General features: G+C 67.3%; 5 protein-coding genes across 5 annotated transcripts in view; 3 read left to right on the forward strand and 2 right to left on the reverse strand.

Moving 5' to 3' along the window:
* The window catches only part of PFL1_03203 (uncharacterized protein), a gene marked incomplete at both ends in the record, with an annotated part of 5,478 nt that extends 3,248 nt beyond the window's left edge, over positions 1-2,230 (forward strand). The window contains 2 exons of the mRNA XM_007880718.1: positions 1-1,773; positions 1,885-2,230. The exon at positions 1-1,773 is cut by the window's left edge and continues 3,248 nt beyond it. Coding sequence (XP_007878909.1) covers positions 1-1,773; positions 1,885-2,230 — 2,119 coding nt within the window. The remainder of the gene's footprint in view (positions 1,774-1,884) is intronic.
* Positions 2,231-3,131: 901 nt separating this feature from the next.
* Positions 3,132-6,091, reverse strand: PFL1_03204 (uncharacterized protein; the record flags this gene model as incomplete). Its single annotated transcript, XM_007880719.1, has 4 exons — positions 3,132-4,550; positions 4,671-5,129; positions 5,302-5,546; positions 5,707-6,091. 4 exons carry the CDS (start codon positions 6,089-6,091, stop codon positions 3,132-3,134), a joined length of 2,508 nt encoding a protein of 835 aa, XP_007878910.1.
* Positions 6,092-7,066: 975 nt separating this feature from the next.
* Positions 7,067-8,984, forward strand: PFL1_03205 (uncharacterized protein; the record flags this gene model as incomplete). The annotated part of the gene is made up of 3 exons (XM_007880720.1): positions 7,067-7,645; positions 7,746-8,261; positions 8,370-8,984. The coding sequence occupies 3 exons, from the start codon at positions 7,067-7,069 to the stop codon at positions 8,982-8,984; spliced, it is 1,710 nt and encodes a 569-aa protein (XP_007878911.1).
* A 157-nt stretch (positions 8,985-9,141) lies between these two features.
* Positions 9,142-11,772, reverse strand: PFL1_03206 (uncharacterized protein; the record flags this gene model as incomplete). The annotated part of the gene is made up of 1 exon (XM_007880721.1): positions 9,142-11,772. One exon carries the CDS (start codon positions 11,770-11,772, stop codon positions 9,142-9,144), a length of 2,631 nt encoding a protein of 876 aa, XP_007878912.1.
* A 3,094-nt stretch (positions 11,773-14,866) lies between these two features.
* The window catches only part of PFL1_03207 (uncharacterized protein), a gene marked incomplete at both ends in the record, with an annotated part of 5,133 nt that continues 2,110 nt past the window's right edge, over positions 14,867-17,889 (forward strand). The window contains 4 exons of the mRNA XM_007880722.1: positions 14,867-15,373; positions 15,450-15,725; positions 15,878-16,928; positions 17,028-17,813. Coding sequence (XP_007878913.1) covers positions 14,867-15,373; positions 15,450-15,725; positions 15,878-16,928; positions 17,028-17,813 — 2,620 coding nt within the window. The remainder of the gene's footprint in view (positions 15,374-15,449; positions 15,726-15,877; positions 16,929-17,027; positions 17,814-17,889) is intronic.

Genomic DNA, 17,889 nt, shown 5'->3' on the forward strand with positions numbered 1-17,889 from the left:
CAGTGGCGCGTCGGCGCTCAAGCGCCAGCGCAAGACGGCGGCCCAGCGCTCGGTCGAGCTCAAGGAGCGCGACCTGCGCGTCCTGATCCGCGGCATCCAGCGCTGGGGCGACATCCGCTACCGCGGCGACCCCATCATCCGCGAGGGCAAGCTGCACGACAAGAACCGCCAGGTGCTCATCCAGATCTCCGACGAGCTGGTGCGCCTGTGCGAGGAGGCCGTCGCTGAGCACGCCGCCTTCATGAAGGGCAAGCAAGAGCGCGGCGAAGAGATCTCGTCGGCGCTCCGTCAGAAGGCGGTGCTCGTCACGTGCCGTGGCATCACGGGCATCAACGCCGACACGGTGCTGGTGCGCCACTACGACCTCCGCCTGCTCGCCGAGACGCTCGACAATGTCGCCGACCCGCTCCAGTGGCGCATGCCCGTCGAGCACCTCAAGGCCACGCTCAACTGGGCCGGCGGATGGAGCAACGTCGACGATGCCATGCTCCTCGTCGGCATCTGGAAGTATGGCTTCGGCGCCTGGGAGCAGATCGAGGCCGACGAGGACTTTGACCTCAAGGGCAAGTTTTTCCTCGAGGAGGGCAAGAAGGCCGGCCAAGACTCGCACGCCGCCGACAAGGATGCGCCGCCCAGCGGCACCTCTGGGCCGCCGCAGGGCAAGGCGCGGCCGATCCCCAACGCCATCCACCTCGTGAGGCGCGGCGACTACCTGCTCAAGGTCCTGCGCGAGCACGACAACAGCATCAAGGGCATCGGCGAGGGAGCACAACCGCAGGCTGTCAAGCACAGCATCGGCGGCGGCGGCGGCGGCGGCGGCGGCGGCGGCGGATCGTCACGCAAAAAGGTCCGCCGCAGTGCCTCTCCCAGCAACGCTTCGCCAACGCCCGCCGGTGGCAAGGGGCCCGGGCGCTCGTCGGCGGCGGCGGCCAAGGCTGGCGGCAACCGGCCCACGCCCGTCTACTCGTCCGACTCGTCCGACGAGGCCCACTCGAGCATGGACGAGGCCGAGTGCAAGGAGCTGATGCGGCCGTGCAAGCGGCAGCTCAAGCGCCTGCGCGACGGCACCGACCACCTCGACCGCGACCAGAAGGTGGCCACGCTCAAGGAGTGCCTCTCGGCCATCGGCGGCCACATTGACGCACTGCTCGAGGGCAAGTTTGCCGCACTGCCGGCAAAGGAGCGCGAAAAGTGGTTCAACCACCTCTGGGCGTTTTCCGCCTTTTTCTGGCCCAAGAAGGTCAAGCCGTCGAAGCTGCGCGCCATCTTCGACAAGCTCGTCGGCAACGGCGGCAACGGCGGCGGCGGTGGAAGCGCCCCACCGGCAGCGACTGCGGCGGCAGCAACGACACCGGCCACGCCAGCGGCTGCAGCTCCCACGGCCGCCTCCGCGACCCCCGCGGCCGAAGGCGCCACGGCAGCAGGTGCGGCGACCTCGGCAGCGACGCCCAGCACGCCGGCCGCCGCCGCGAGCACCGCCAACACGACCACCACCGCCGACGCCCGTGCTGCCACGCCCTCGTCCACCACGGGCGCCAACGGCCACGCCTCGGAGAGCATCAAGCGCAAGGCGTCCGGCAGCGGCGGTACCCCGCTCCCCGACGGTCCGATCCCAAAGAAGGCTCGCACCTCGGACGCCCATCCGCCCCACGCCCAGCGACCGGGCGGGGCGCCCTACTCTCCCAGCCCGAGCGCCGCCTCGACCGGCCTGCCCCACGCCAGCGGCTATGCCCCTGCCGGCTCGGCAGCCGCAGCGAGCGATCGCGGAGGCTCGTTCCCCCCGCCACCCGCGCCTGCGTCCGGCTATGGACACGGACACGGCCGCGAACCTTTCCCGCTGCCTCCGCCGCCGCCGCCGCCAGCTCACCCGCATCCCGCTGACAGGAGGGAGAGCGGTGGCTACCGCGACCACAGCAGGGACCACCCGCGCGACCGGGACCGCGAGCGCGATCGGGATCGCGACCGTGATCGCGACCCGAGGGATCGAGAGCGCGACCGTGACCGCGACCGCGAGCGTGAGCGGGGATGGGACATGCGGGATCGCGAGCGCGACCGCGAGAGGGAACGGTACGGCGCGCCGTCGAGCTACCCACCGCCCCCGATGCCGAGCAACGGCGGCAGCCCGTACGGCCACCACTCGCACGCGCATGGCTATCATGCCTCGCACGGCGGCCATGGCCATGGCTACGGCGCCGGTGGAGGCGGCCACAGCTACGACTACCGAAGGTAGCCGTCGGATGCAGCTCGGCGCCGTCGTCTCGCAGCGGGCCGTCGGGCCTTTCACCATGCCGGCGCGACCGCCTAGCTCGGGAACAGGGCTCCTTGCTCGATCGACGTCGACGGCCCGCCCGCCGGTCCGCCTGGCTCGACTCGTTCCCGTTCGGTTCGGTTCGGTTCGGTCCCGATCGTTTCCATCATCATCAGCAGCAGCAGCAGCAGTAGCAGTCGTCAAAAAAGGCGCGAGGGGGATACGGCGACGACGAGAGCGAAAAAGGCTCAGCAGCATGCGCTCGATCCCCACTGGCATCTCCGCCGCCGCCGCCGCCGCCGTCGTGGTGGGGGCATCTTGTCTCCTCACCTTGCCGTCCGTCGATGCCCGACTAGCAGGCGCGCCGCCGTCCCAGAGCCAAAGCAAAAAGCAAAAGGGAACACACGGGAGGTGCTTGGTCATCGGTCCGTTGCCGTCCGTCCTCTGTCGTCGCCGTGGTCATCACCATCACCGTCTCGCTGCAGTCGAGCCTCGTACCCCCTCATCGTGATCGTCATCGCTCATCATCGTCGTGGCCCCAATCTCGTGTCTGTCTTCCATTCCCCCATCTCGGACCGTCATGGTCACCATCGTCGCGCTATCCCGCGTTGTCTGTCTGCACCTGATCTCCTCTCTCCCGCCCGACCTCGCCTCATGCGCAATGAATCCCACACAACAATTGGCCCTGGCCCTCTCTTTCCCGCTCGCCCCCCGTAGCGCTCGTCTGGTCTCGTCAGTGCTCGGCTCGCCTTGTCGGATGGTGCATGGCAAATCGGCGAAAAGGAGCGGCCGTGTCGTCTTCGTGGCCTTGTCGAAGCGGAGGGGAGCCTGGCGGGCTGCGGTGCTCGTCTGGCTGCAAGGAACGATGGCCTCGCAGCCTGTCTCAATCATCTTCGAGTTCGTCCTGCTCATCGTCCTGCGAGCGCCCGCGTCCTTGGCCATCGTCGCCGCTCGACAGCTCATCATCGGCATCGCTGTCCTCTTCCTTCTTGATGACGACGGCGGCGGCTTCTTCCGCCATCGTTGTTGCAGCAGCCCCAGACGCAGCCGTCGTAGCATCGACGCCGACGCCGTCGCCGTCGGCGGGCGCGAGCGCGGCATTGGACAGCACGCCTGGCCGGTACCTGGGACGGGTGGGCACCAATGGCGGCGGACTGCCGTCACTGTTCGATGTCGACGCGACCGTCTCGGTCTGGAACGGCTTCCGGGGCGGGGCGAACAGCGCCGGCGGCACTTTGACGCGTCCGCTGTCCGACGAGGAGCTGGTCTCCCTGCTCGACTCTTCAGCCTTTTGCGCTGCTTCCGCTCGACCCGGCTGCAGAGACGTTCTACCCACATCGCTTGGTCCGCGACTCGCCAGTTCGTCTCCCTCCTCGACTTTGACGGGCTTTGGCGGCTTCGTTGCGAGGACGACGCGGACGAGCTCAAAGTCGGGCGACTGCGACTCGCGCCTACGGTCGTCTGCAGCTTGGACAATCTCGCCATCCTCGACGTCGGAACCGACGTGGGCAACGTCCTCGGGACGTCCCTCGTGCCCCTGTCCTTGCGAGCCGGCCGTTGAGAAGTCGTAGCAAGCGGGGAGGCGATATCGCTCCTCTGGGTCGTGCTGAGGCGCTTGCTCGGTCTCCCTCTCGAGCTGCCCTGATGTCTGCTTTTGGTGCGGCTGATCTTTCTGCGGCAGCTCTACGGGTGACTGCTCGGTCGGCTGCTGCCGAGTCTGCTTTTGTTGCTTTGCCTGGCTCTGTTCCGACGGCCGGACCTGTCGCTGTGCCTCTTGTTCCAGTTGCGTGTGTATCTGTAGTGGCTGTTGCGCCTTGTCCGGCTGCTGAGTCTTGTCGGGGTGCTGTACCCTGGCCGGCTGCTGTCCCTTGTCAAGAATCTGCTTCTTCTGAGCTTGCTTGGCCTGCTCCGTCTGTTGAGTCTGCTCCGGCAACTTGGGCTCTTTGGCCTGTTCGGGCTGACTGGCCTTCTTGGCCTGCTCCGTGACCTTTCTGGCTTGCTCCGGTCGCAGCGTCTGGCCCAATTGCCCCCGCTGCTGCTGCGGCGGCGCCACGCCCAAGCGAGGCGGCAGTTGCGACATCGGCACTTCTCTGACGGTCGGGGAGGCAGCGGCAGCACGGTGTTTGAAGCGGTCCATCTTGAGACGCGGGTCTTCGGTTCTTGGTGGCACTTCGCCTGGTCGCTTGGGCGAGACCGAGCGTGCAGGTGCTCGTGCGTCCGTGCTGTCCGGCTCCATCTTGCCGTTCGAATTCTCAAAGGTGGCGGACAGGGCCTTGAGCTCGCCGAGCAGCCTGTCGATCCGCTGCTTCCATGTGTGACCATGTCGCGTCCAACGTTAGCCGAAGTGCTTGGAATAGTGCGGGGATGAAGGGAGTGCTGGGAGAGGTGGGAGACGGAGGAGTGGGCTAAGGGCTGGACTCACCTCTGCATCCTCGGGGGACACACCCGCGCTGGGGTCACCAGTTGCTGTAGCTGCGCGATCGCGGTCGCTAGGGCGTTCGTGCACTCGCTCTCGCTCTCCTGCTCGCTCTGGCTCTCCCCCTGCCTCTGGCTGCGGCTCGAGCTCTCGCTCTCGCACCTCGATCTGGCCGGACCGAGTCTCTTTCCCACCATTTTCGTTGGGCGACTGCCCGTTGGTCGTGCTCGATGAGATGGGGCGCCAGTTTCTCGTGGTATAACCGGTCCTCGACGTCTTGTTCGGCGGGGGTAGCTCGTCCTTTTCAGCGACAGCGCGTCCCTCGCTGCGGCTGGCTGTCGGCGCAGACCTCTTGAGCAGCCTCGTAGGGCTGTCCTCCGCCAGTCTCTCGCGTCTCTCTTCTCCTCGGCCGTTGGCAGCTGTGCCGCGGGGCTTTCGCCAGAACTCGTCTCGCCGGACAAAGAACTGGCGGCCGTGGAATTTTTCCGCCGCGGGACGAAAGTTCGGCCCGGCAGCAAGGAAGGATTGCGACTGCGTCAGTCTCTCGTTCCACCTCTGCTTCACCGACGCGCGATAACAGCGAATTTCAACGCATACGCGTGGTCCTGCCTCGCATCGCCTGCTCGCTCGCGCTCACCTTTTTATCTGATGCGACGGGAATGAGGCGATGGACGCCGCCCGGTCGAAAGATGTGGGCAGGCGTACCGGTGCGCGTGTAGTCGTTGAGTTCGAGGCCGTGGGGGAGATTTCGATGGACGTAGCTCTCTGCCCTGCGGCTGCCCTCGAGGACCTCCCACTGCACGGATGCGTAGGGCGTGGCGATGCCGTTTTCGTCGTTGATCGTCATCGGGTAGAGGGCGAGCTCGATCTGCCTCACGTTGGCTGAGAGGGCCGAGGCGGCCGAGGCGAAGCAAGCGGAGAGAAGGGAGTAGGTGAGCCCATGTCTGGTTATGAGTAGCAAAGAGCGGGGCAGCGGCGTTTGCGCGGCCGAGGTAGCATCCAAGGTCCGCTCTTTCGCGCAGCACCCGCCCCCGATGCTCACCTGGCTTCCAGAGCGGATGGCGGTATCTATTGAAGCATTTGACGTTTCCGCCGAGCAGCCATCCGGCCTTCCATACGAGGGGCCTGGCGTGGGGCACGTCGTCCCAGTTTGTGCGGATCTCGATGCGGAAGCCGATCCAGTCGTGTCCGCCGCCCGCGGGTGCGAGGGAGCGGCCGTTTGTGTCGTCGGGGAACGAGAAGCAGACGTCAAAGTGGGTGTGGCGAGGCAGCTTGATGCGGCAGGCGGCCTGGGTGGGGTGGTCGGTGGTGGCGTCTCGACGGAGTGCGACGTCGCGCTCGATGCACGAGTACTCGGGGTCGAGGTGGGTATTGGTGCCGCAGCCCTCGGGCGTGATCCAGGCGACGCACTGCTTGATCTCGGGCATGTCCGTGTCGAATAAGCTGAGCGCGGGCGAGAGATCCGGTTGACTGGATGGAGGTGGGAGAGAGAAGGAGAGAGGAGGGGAGAGATAGACTGTCTTGGCCCTTTTTGGGGTGGCAGCTGAGCCAGGCCTGGGCGGGGCCAGCGGCGACGAGGAGCAGACGGGACGCGCCGCCTGGCGCCCTCCTGTGGCCTGCCTCGTTTGCGCGGCAGCGCCTTTGAGGTGGCGCGGCTGCCTGGCTGTCCACCTGCGCCCGCCCCTGCGACTCTCGAGTTATAGAGGCGGGCGGTCGGGCGAGAGGTCAGGCAGGCAGGCAGGCGGGCAGGTAAGGCAAGGCTGGGGGGGCAGCCAGGCCAAGCTGAAAAGCGGTCCGAGCGGAAACGCGCCGACAGCCTGGCCAATCAGCCAGCCAGCCAAACTCAAGCTCAAGCAAACCCACACACAGGCGGGGCGTAGGCCGGCCCACGACCATGCCAGCTGCTGGGCCGTCGTACTTTCTTGCCTTGGCCCGCAGCGACACTTACGCGGCTGCTGCCCAGCCTAGCCTGGCCTATCCTGCACGCGTCCACCAACCTCGGTCCTCGCGCCTGCAACCTTCTCGCCTTCTTCCGCCAAGGTGGCGCGCGATCCGTCAGGCGTCAAGCACGCAAGCGCCAGTGCAAGCAAGCAAGCAAGCAAGCTGGCTGGGGCCCATTTGAACGGCGGCAACCTATCCCGTATACGGCCGTGCGTGTGCCCACGACAGCGGTCCGAGCGCGCCACAGTAGTCAGGTGTGTCTGGGTCCGGCCGCCGTCGCGCTGGTGGACAGGGGCAAGCCCGCACCAACGACAAAGGCACAGGGCAAGCAGCGGGTACTTGACGCCATCCTGCCATCCTGCCATCCTCCCTCTCCCTCTTCCTGGCTCGACACACACACTCACGCCCAATCCACCGCACCACCCAGGCTAGCCGTCACCACGGCCGCCGCCGCCACGTCCATGCCGACACTCGAAGGCAAAAAGGCCGCGTGGTTCTCGAGCGCAGCGTGCCGCGAGCACCGCGAGCGCATCCTCGACGACGTCTACGACGTCGACCACGGCCTCGTCACCCGCCTCGACATCGCCGGCGTCCGCGGCCAGCGCGCCGTGCTGCACCTCAGCCCGCACGTCTTCCCCAACGGCGCAGACATCCTCGTCGCCACCGACGACGACGCCGACTTTGCCTCGGCCTTTCGCACAAAGGAGCACCCCGCCGACCCACGCTGCCAGCACCGCCAGACGTGGGCCGTGACGACGCGCGAGTGCAAGTTTGGCGCGGCAGACCACGTCTTTGTCTTTGTCGAGGCGCTCCCCGGCACCACTGACGAGGTCGTCTCGGTGACCAAGTGGATGATCGTCGCCCGACTAGTTGCCCTCGACAAGGAGATCTGGGCCGAGATCGGAGAGGACTTTGAGGTGCCCGCGGCCGACATGACGACCAAGCTGCAGCTGCCACCAGAGATGCAGAGGGGCTACGCCGCTCGACCCCCCTTCAGCAGTCTCGCGCGTCCGATCCAGACGTTCGGCGAACCTTGGACCGTGAGTGCCCGCGGCCAAAGTCACGGGGCCGACGGCGTGTGTCCGTATTCGATCCCGGGTTGCTGACGCCGTCTTCTTCTCTTCTCTCCGCGATTGGCAGCGCCCATCCGACGAGCTAGAGCAGGTGTGCGAGCGGTTGCGGATGCTAGGCATCGCGCCGGTCAATCTGCCGCCAATCGACGAACCCATGGACGAGCCCATGGACGGGCAACCGATTGCCCCGCGCGCCCCAGCCCAGGTCAAACGCAGAAGGGCTGGCGCCGCGTCGCTGCACGTCCGCGACGGGAGCCGCCAAGGTCAGCTGCTCAAGAGGCGGCAAAGACCCAAGCCGAGCGCAAAGGCCAAGGTCAAGGACAAAGCGAGCAAGTTGACGAGCGGTCGCGGACGAGAGGCTAAGGGCGCCCGCGGCGACCGAGATGACGATGACAGCGGCGTCGACGAGGACAACGGCATGAGCATCGATGGCAACCGACAGGAAGCCCCGACAGCCTCGAGGGGGCGCGAGATCGAGGTACAGGAAGAAGAGTACCCTACCGATGATGACGACGATGATGAATGGCTAGAGGAGGTGCAGATCCCAGAGCACCGCAACCCAGTCCTCGAGCATTACTTGGAGGTGAGTCCTCAGCCTCGTCGACTCCGTCGTCGCGCCTTTCCATCTGGTCCTGTCTCCTGACCCGCGCGCATATCTGTGCCATCGCCCCATCCCTCGATTGGCTGACAGATGAACCGCCGCCTGAGCCCGCGCCTGCTGGCCAAGAGCGCAAAGGGGCGGAGGGTACTCGTCGAGATCTCCCTGACTCGGCTCGGTGACGTGCCGTCGCCCAGGCCGCTGCCGAGGGAGGACGAGCTGGCGTGGTACGGACTCCGCCGCCTGCTCGGCTTCACGTCGGACCGGGTGCTGCTGCACTCGTACAGAACCAAGCCGCTGCTCAAGGAGGCGCAGGACCAGAACAAGCGCGTGAAGGGCGAAAAGGCGAGGCTCAGCCCCGTCGCCTCGTCTCGTCGTAGGCGCTTTGTCATCGACGACGACGACGACGACGACGACGACGACGATGGAGAGGATGATGAGGACGAGGACGAGGACGAGGATGGGGGTGCCCTCGCGCGGGCCGGGTACATACGCAGGGCTCGGGAGAGCGTGGTCCTCATCAATCCAGGTCGATACCCGCTCGAGGACATCGCCAAGGCGCTGCGCGACATCGAGAGGGAGCGCACCCCGATCGAGGCGACGGTGTCCATCGGCAGGTCCACAAGGGCCAACGTCGTCGCTCCCGCTCCCTCCGATCCGCCGGCTGCACCGAGGCGGAGGGAGAGGCTGGTTAGGGGTGGCATGTGAGGCGCGTTGCAGCGCGTGTAGAGTAGGCAAGAAAGACGACGCCGCAAGGGACGTTCGAACATGGGTGCTGCTTCACAGATGATGACGATGACGATGATGATGATGATGACGAGCTTTCGCTTGCCCGACGGGCCTAGCTGGCTGCAGCGGTGGTCGGCTAGGACGAGGGGACCGTAGAAAGACGACTGCGCACCCGCTCCCGCTCCCTCTCTCTCGGTCGATCCGATAATCCACTTATCCTCCTTGCTGCCGCCGCCGAGCCAGTCGATCCGGCCGGGCCGCTGTGAAGCGTCGTCGTCGAAGAAGAAGAAGAAGGAGCAGCGGTGGTGGTGGTGGTGGTCGAGGCGATGCCGCTGCCGCTGCCGCTGCCGCTGGGCGGCTTGAGCGGTGCGACAGTGATGCCCGCCAACAGGCTCGATCGCGGTCGACGCAGGGCGGCAGTGGCAGGCTGCGATGCGGTCGTCCCGTGCGCGTGCGCGTGTCGCAATGGCCCGCTGGCGAGGGTGTGCGTATGGGCGGTTCGTCGTGCCTCTGTCGGCTTGAGAGGCCCACCGCCCGCACTCTGCAACGTCGTCGATTGATGCTGGTTGACCAGGTCGGATGCGAGCGGGTTCGACGCCGTCGTCGCCGCCATCATCGACGGAATCGACGACGAAGAGACGACGTGCGACAGCCGCCGTGTGCGCGTGGCGGCAGATGGTTGCAGTGCGTTGGAAGTCGGTCGTGGCGCGGTGCGAACATTTTCCTTGTCCGTTGCGCTTGCAGAGGAGGTTGCCACATTCGATGAGATTGCCGCAGGACGGGCCGGGGGCAGAGCTTGCCCTGATGCCGCGGTCCTTGCTGCCCTCGCTGCAGTAGCTGGAGACGGAGGTGCGGGCGCCGGCCGCACGGCCACGGGTGGAGCCTCTATCCGGCTCAAGGATGTCATCGATGCGTCTTCTTCGATGATGGACGATGCCGACGGCAGCGAAGGGATCATGGCTGCCGACGTCGCAGCTATGCCGTCGCCCTCGGCTGCCGCCGCTGCAGCCGCTGCTGCACCCTCGCCCGCAGCCTGCACCGCAGCGGCCCGGGTGGCCTTCATCAGCAGGCTCAGCTTGGCCGGCTGGTGGGCAGCGCCAGCGGCCCCCGTCCCCGTTGTCGGCCGCGTCAGCACCTTTTCCGGCAGCCGGCTGATGCGTTTGATAAAGGGTGACGGACGATCTTCTTCGTCATACTGCATCCAGTTGGGATCTTCAGGCAGGGTGAGGGTGGTGGCGACGGTGGCGCGCCGCCTCGGGCTGGCGTGCGCTGGCGCCGACGATGTCGATGTCGATGTCGACGACGAAGATGACGAGGCCGAGGACGAGGGCGCGGCGGTGGTCGCCGACCTCTGCGTGGGCAGTGCAGCGGCCGCGGATGCCGAGGCCGATGCGGATGCTGTCGAGCGGGCGGCGATGGCGTCAAGCATTCGCTGCTCCTCTCTTGCGGCGTGAAGTTCCGCCTCGGCTGCGTCGCTTGCCTCTCTCCTGGACAGTCGAGGGCGGGAGGCGCGGGGCCGGAGCGGCCCGTGATGGCGATCGAGACCGTCATCGATGCCGGCGTCGATGGATCCTTGGCCTTGCCGGTCCGCGTCCGCGGCCGCGTCCTCGTCGACGAGCTCGGTGGCGATGGTCTGCCGTCTCGAGGCGCGAGCTCGGCTCTGGCGCTGCTGATGGGCTGCGGATGATGGCTCCAGCGACGTTGCCGGGGCAGTGGCGGCGGCTGCCGACGATGAAGGGGCCTTGGTTGGTGACTGCCATTTATCGTCACGGCCTTCCTGATCGATCCACTCGTCGCTACCTTGGCTTTGGCTGTTGACCCTTGCCCTTGACGATGTCCTTTGCCGAGGTGATGATGCCGCTGCCGTCTCGTAGCTCCGGCCCTGGCTCCGGCTCTGGCCCTGCTCCTGGTCGTCTGCCTGCAGCGACTCTCGCTCCGGCTCCTGAACAACGACCACCTGCTGGTGCGCCGTGCGAGGCGTGCCGAGGCCCGTGGCGCCGGCAGCCAGCCTCTCGCGGATGCTGAGCATGCTGACGTCTCCGTCGAGCGAGAGACGCGCCTTGCCGCCGGATGCCGTCCGTCTCGCGGTCGGGCGGGCGGGGTTGCGAGCGGCCGAAGCGGCAACCGGAGGCCTCGTCCCGACCGACGAGAGGTTGCCCGTGAGGCTGTCGGCGCGAGGCAGTGCTGCCGCCTTGCGCCCCATGGGCAGCTCGGAATGCCGTGCCTGACGCCGTAAGGAGGGAGCTGCTGCTGTTGCCGTCGCCATCGAAGCGCCCTCGTGGCCATCACTTGCTGCCATCCGTCGCAGCTGCGCCTCGAGCTTGGCCACCCGGCTCGCCAGGGCCTGGTTGTCCTCGAGCGCCTTGCCCTTTTCTCCTGCATACCACTTGTCCCACTCGTCGGAGCACATCTGGCGCTGGGCGTCGACGCTGCGCTCCTTGCGCGAGACGACCTCCTCGGCCTGGCGGACGTGCAGCTCACGTTCCTCGAGCTCGGCTAGCCGAGCCTCGTAGTCGGCCATCCTCGATTGCAGGTCACGCTGGAGCGGCGAGGCGAGCCCCTGCCTCTGGGCCGCGGCGAGCGCCTCTTCGCGCTCGAGGAGCTCGTCTTCGCGCGCCTCAACCTCCTTCCAGCGCGCCTCGAGCGTCTTGATCTGGTCGTCGAGGTAGAGGACCTTGCAGGCGGTGCGGACGTTGGCGACGCTAAGCAGGCGGCGCGTTGTGGGGCGGCGCTTGGGGGTCCTGGGTGAGGAGAGCGGCAACGACATCGTCGAGATCCTCGCTGTAGCCGTGGCGGGTGACGCTGGGGACGCGGCCGCTGCGGATCTTGAGGTTGAGCTCGCGAACGTTGGCGGCGTCAAAGGGCGGGGAAAAGGTGCACAGCTCGTAGATCATGCAGCCGAGCGCCCAGATGTCGGAGCTGGCGTCGTAGCACCGGCCGTCGATGACCTCGGGGCTCATGTAGTAGGGCGTGCCGACAAAGGTCTGGGCGAAGCCCGAAGCGGGCGTCTGCTTGCTGAGTCCAAAGTCGCCGAGCTTGAGGCGCCCGTCGCCGTCGAGAAAGACGTTTTCGGGCTTGAGGTCGCGGTGGAGGATGGCGCGGGCGTGGTTGTGGTCAACGACGACGGAGCCCCACTCGCTGGTGGTGTCGGTGGCGACCGAGGCCACGGTGAAGTCGCCGTGGTAGTGGCAAGCGTCGAGGGCGACGACGAGCTGGGCGACATAGGACCAGATGGTCTCCTCGGGGATGCGCGTGTTGGAGCGCTTGTGGCGGTTGATGACCTTGAGCAGGTCCCCGCCGGAGCAGTATTCCATGACAATGTACAGGATGCTGGGCGCGGTGGAAGCGGTTCGGGATTTAGAGAGGGGCAGAGAGAAAGAGGCGCGGCCGTCTGTGGATCAGCAACGGCGAGGGAGGGGAGCAGAGGCGAGCCAATGCGGGCCAGCACTCACCCATTTTCGGTGTCGACGCTGCGCTCCTCGTACTGGACAATGTTTTCGTGCTTGAGCTGGCGGAGGATGTTTACCTCTGCGACGATCTGCTTCTTGTCGTTGTCGCTCATGCGCTCGAACTTGAGCTCCTTGCGGGCAAAGAGGCGGCCGTCGATCTTGCGGCGGACCTGTCGGATGATGCCAAAGGATCCGTTGCCGATGACGTCGAGGGCGTCGTAGGCGTCTGGACCGGCCGCGGCCACGGAGGCGGCAAGCGGATCGCGGGCAGCCATTGCGGTAGTGCGTGTGCTGCGCTGCGGGCGTGGCGTGCCGGGGAGCTGCGGACGGTGAGTCGTGTGGCGGCAGGGTCAGTGGACGGCTGTATGGGTGGACGAGGAGAGGCAGAGGGATTGATGCAGGCAGTCTAGACGGAGGCGCTGGTGACGGGGGCCGAGGCGAGGATGGCCGAGAGCATAGCGGGGGTCATGCAGAGGGTGGTGAGGGATGGCGTCTAGGAGGCGAGGCGGAGCGATTCGAGACGCAGCGCAGCGACGAGGGCCGAGGGTCGAGACGAGGAGCGAGATTGAGCAGAGGGATGGCGAGATGGTCTGGCGCTTGAGGATGGCGATGGCGATGGCGATGGCGATGGCGATGGCGATGGCGATGGCGATGGCGATGGCGATGGCGGTTGGATGGAGGTCGAGGGACGGGTGGAAGGAGTGTGGGCGGGCGTCGTTGCAGGAAGGCAGGCGGCCGTCTTTGGTCCATCGAGCATCCATGCCTGCTTGCCTGCCTGTCCAAACAGGCCAGGCCGGCCAACTCCACTTTGGCAGGTGCAGCCCTTTGCCGGCTTCTGAGCAACACATCAACACCAGGCTATAGGGCCTCTGGCGCGCTCGCCCGCCTCAATCCCCTCGGAGCCGACAACTTTTTCGCGACGGGCCCACGTGAAGCCAGCCAGCGACACCCGCGGAGCCGAGTCCCGCTGTTGACGGGCAGCGCAGCGTGCCCCGGCCTGGCAGGCTGCCTGCCTGCCCCTCTACTCGCTGGCCCGGCTTGGCCTCCACACTGCTCCCTGCCCCCGGCAGCCGCCCCGCTCTGCCCGCCGGCCTGACTGGCCTAGCCTGACAACGCCCCGCGGCTTGGGCGCCGTGCTCCGTTGCTGGCCTGCCTCTCGGACCTCGCCATGTCGTCGAGCCGTGGCATGTCGGAGGTAGGGTGAGGGGGCTCGACTTGGTATCGCTTTGTTGACAGATCGAGGGGCTTGGGACAGGCAGCCTAGCAAAGCTCAGGGGGCCGACGGGCGGCCCACGACGAGGGGCGTCGAGGAAGGGCCGGGCCCCCTGCATCCCCATCCGCCTTGGGCCCACCGACCATCCGACTGACCGACGACATCCCCCTTTGTTGACCTCTGCAAGGCGAGGCTAAGAGGGCGGGAGAAGAGGCTAGGATCTGAATGCATCGTTCGGGACTCGACCCTCTTACGGAAGCCCCTCCGATGGAGGCATGGAGGCATCCATGGTGGTGGACCCGCCGACGGTCGAGCAAGCAAGCCAGGGAGAAGGGGTCGGTGTTGGTCTCGGTGGCCAGCCCCCGGAGCCAGCAAGCCAGCCAGCCAGCCAGCCAGCCAGCCGCGCGGGCCACGGCAGCGCAGCTCACCGACCCCCCAAAATCCAAAAGCGCTAGGCGGCGGGCACAGCGGGCGGGCCGCCCGAGCCAGCCAGCAGCCAGGCAGGCAGGCAGGCAGGCAGGCAGGCAGACCAACACCGCCGGCCAAACCGGCCAGCTGGTGTGCGAGGCCTGGCCAGTCGCCTGCCATGGCGCCACTTCCCGGGCCTCGTCAGAGTAGTAGTGTGTTGGTCGCTCACCTGGCTCATCTCTCGCCCCTAAGTCTCATCTTCGTCTCGTCCATCACCTCGACGCACCACTCTGATGGCATCGTGACGCTTCCCCTCGCGATACCACGACTGCCTCGAGCTTGGCCCCGTTCACGACGTACGACCTTCTGATACGACACCCGCAATCCGCCAAGGACCATCACGCCACCACTCTCCCGCCCCTCGCTCTCCGGGGCCATCGCAACCGCTCCTTTCGTTTGTGTGACGACGCTCGACGACCCAGACCCATCGGAACCTGCCCCAGACCATCGAGGTCGCCCCCTTTCTCTTTCTCCGACACATCACACCGGGACGGGCCGCGCGACCAGCTCACGGGAGCCTGCCTGGACCGCTTCGGCACAACCGGTAACGAGCGGCCGACCGACCGATCTTTCGAGCACCGCCCCATTACGCGCGACTCCACTCGCACGACGAGTGAGGCATAGATAGCCCACGCCCGGCCATCCGGCCACCACCAGGTCACAGCCACCCCTCCTCCCGCCGTTGCCGTCGCCGTCGCCGTGGCCTCCGCAGCCGCAGCCGCCGTCTCGCCATGACGACCGAAGAGCTGCGTCCCGTCATTCCGCGCACCGAGTCGCACCAGAGCCTCGCAAACAACCCCGCCACCTCGCGACCTCCTCCGCCCCGAAACCGCAACCGCGCCTCGCAGCTCCGCAACGCCAGTAACGGGCCCCGCTCCGGCTCCAGCTCCAACCTCTCTGGCCCCGCATCTCCAGCAGCAACCTCGCCAGACAAGGACGTCTACCAGGACGACCCGGACCAAGCCGCCCACGCCCATGACGGCGACGATCGCGACGACGACGGCAACGGCGTCAAAGGCGGCAGGTACGGCGCCCTGGGCCTCGCCCACGACCATGCCGCCGTGCCCTCTGCCATCCGCACATCGTCGTCCGGCTCGGCGAGGAGCTACAACTCCAGGCTCGATGCCGGCTACGACGCGGACGAAATCCCCAGGGACGAGATCGAGCATGCTCTCCGCGGCCTCTCGAGGGACGACCTGGTCGTGGCCCTCGGACGTGCAAAAGTGCAGATGGACGAGGTGAGTGGCGTCGCCGCCGTGGAACGTCGAATCCCGAGGCCACCTCGCTGAACCCGCTCGTCTTTCCGTCCCGCAGATCGATGCCAAGCTCGACGCCCAGATCCTGGCCAGCGAGGAGCTCCAGGCCTCGTCCAACTCGCTCCTCTCGCAGCTCAACCTGGCCGAGGCCGAAAACGACTCGCTCAACGCCGTCATCCGCCAGCGCGAGGAGCGCATCGACGACCTCATGGCCGACCAGGACCGCATGGAGAGCGAGCTCTACTCGCGCCTCCAGGTCATCGAGAGCCTCCGCAAGCAACTCAACGAGAGCGAAAAGCGGCGCAACGACGCCGAGAGGCGCTACGGAGACCAGGTGGGTGGCCCTCGACCGCGCTCGCGCCCGCACCCGTTGCCGTGCCCGCTCAGCGCCCCAGTGCCGCATCTGACCTGTGCCCCATTGTCGTTCTACTCTCTCCTCGCCTGTCTGTCTCTGCTGGTCTGCCCCTCCTGCCTACGACCGCTCAGACCTCGACCATGGACAAGGAGCGACAGTACTACGCCGACACCGAGCAGCTTCTCAAGTCGCAGAAGGCCACCCAGGCGGCGTCGTACGAGAAGCTGCTCAGCCAGAACCACGAGCTCCACAAGGAACACGAGCGGCTCTCGGCCAAACTAGCGCAGCTGCGGGCCCAAGGCGCGTTCGGCGGCCAGGGCGACGAGTCCGACGGCGACGGCGCCGAAGACGGCGACGGCGACGGAAAGGGCGGCGGCGATGATGGCCAGGCCGACGATGTGGACGGCAGCGAAGACGGTGCGGACGGCGCGCAGCCACGGCGGCCACGGGTGGCGGGCCGCAGCGTGTCGGGCTCCAAGCGCCACGCCGCCCGCACGCTGGCCGAGGAGAAGGAATACGCCACGCTCAAGGAGGAGCTGGCCACCATCCAGCGCTCGCACACCTCGCTCACCGAGGCCATCGCCACGCTCCAGACGGAGCTGCGCGACGTCAAGGGCGAGAACGCCACGTTGCGCGACCAGAACGAGACCTTCATCGACATCCTCCAGGAGAAGACCTTCAGCGGCGCGCTACTGAGCGAGAGCGCCATGATCAGCGCCGGGCTGGGTCGGCAGCGTCTGCGCGGCGCTTCGGGTCTCATGGGGCCCTACGAGAGCGACGAGGACGAGGACGACGAGGACGACGAGGATGCCGACGGAGGCGGTGCAGACACCACCGGCGACACCTCTGTCGACGACGAGGTCGATGAGCAGCAGGACGACTACGACGATGTCGATGATGTGCCCGACACGCCCCGAGCGCCCACTCGCAAGGCTGCCGCAGCGAGCGCACAGGACAGCGCCGGCAAGACCGCGGGCCGCAAGGTGCCACGCCGCAGGAAGCAGTCGACCAGCCTCCTGGCGCCTCATCCGACCGACCTGGCCAGCGAGCTCGGGCAGAGCGGCAGCCCGCAAGCTTCCGGGGCCGCGGGCGCCGTCCAGGCTCCGATGAGTCCCGAGGAAAAGAAGAAGCGGCAGGAGAGGCGCAACGAGAGGCACGGCGCCGTCTCGGACAATGTCGAAGGTGAGTTGGGCGCCCGTCGCTGCCCGGGCACGTTTGGCCAGACCACCGCACAAGGGCATCGACTGACCTGCTGCTGTGCTGCGACGACTGGCCCTGCAGAGCTGCAAAAGGAGGTGCGCGAGCTGCGCGAGGCCAACCAGGCCCTGACGCTCTACATCGCCAAGATCATCGACCGCATCATCGCGCGCGAGGGCTACGAAAACATCCTCGCCGTCGACGGCAAGGGCACCGTCCGCGGCGGCGGCGCGAGGCGCAAGCAGTCGAGGACCAACCTGCGGTCGAGCCCCTACGACACCTTCGACAACCCCAACCAGACCAAGCGGTCGGTGTCGAATGCCAGCGCCGCCAGCGCTGCCAGTGCTGCCACCACCAGCAGCAGCGGCAGTGGCGTAGGCGGCGGCCTCTTCCGCTTCGGCGGCGGCGGCGGCGGAGGAGGCGATGCGGCGGCGGCCAAGTCGGGCAAGCCAGTGCCGCCAAAGCCCAAGCGCGGCAGCTCGATCGACTGGCGCAGCCTGCCGTTCCTCGGTGGAGGCAGCAGCAACGCCGCCCCTGAGCCCAACCCCAACCTCCGGCCGCTCACCCTGGCTTCGACCAGCCCGTTGATCGGCGGGCCCTCGAACAGCGGCGGCGGCACCGCATCGACGCCTACGTCGGCGGCGCGCAAGCTGCGGACCAGCGAGGAGGTCGAGGACGAGGCCGATGTGGCCGAGCGCGAGCGGATCCGAAGCGAGCTGCTGAAGCGGGGCATCCAGCCGCCGTCCAACCAGCTGGTGCAGAGCCCCAACAGCCCGTCGACCGCAACCATGGGCGGTGGCGGCGGCGGCTCGAGCGGAGGCGGGTTCGCCGCCTTCTTCAGCCGGGTCGTGACCGGAGGCAGCGGTGGTGGTGCTGCTGCTGCCGGTAGCGCGGCTAACGCGGTCGACGCGAGCCAGGGCACGCCGGACCGCTCCGACGCGCTGAG

This window comes from Pseudozyma flocculosa (genome assembly GCF_000417875.1).
Source record: "Pseudozyma flocculosa PF-1 unplaced genomic scaffold scaffold00009, whole genome shotgun sequence".
In the NCBI taxonomy this organism is placed as follows: Eukaryota; Fungi; Basidiomycota; class Ustilaginomycetes; order Ustilaginales; family Ustilaginaceae; genus Pseudozyma; species Pseudozyma flocculosa.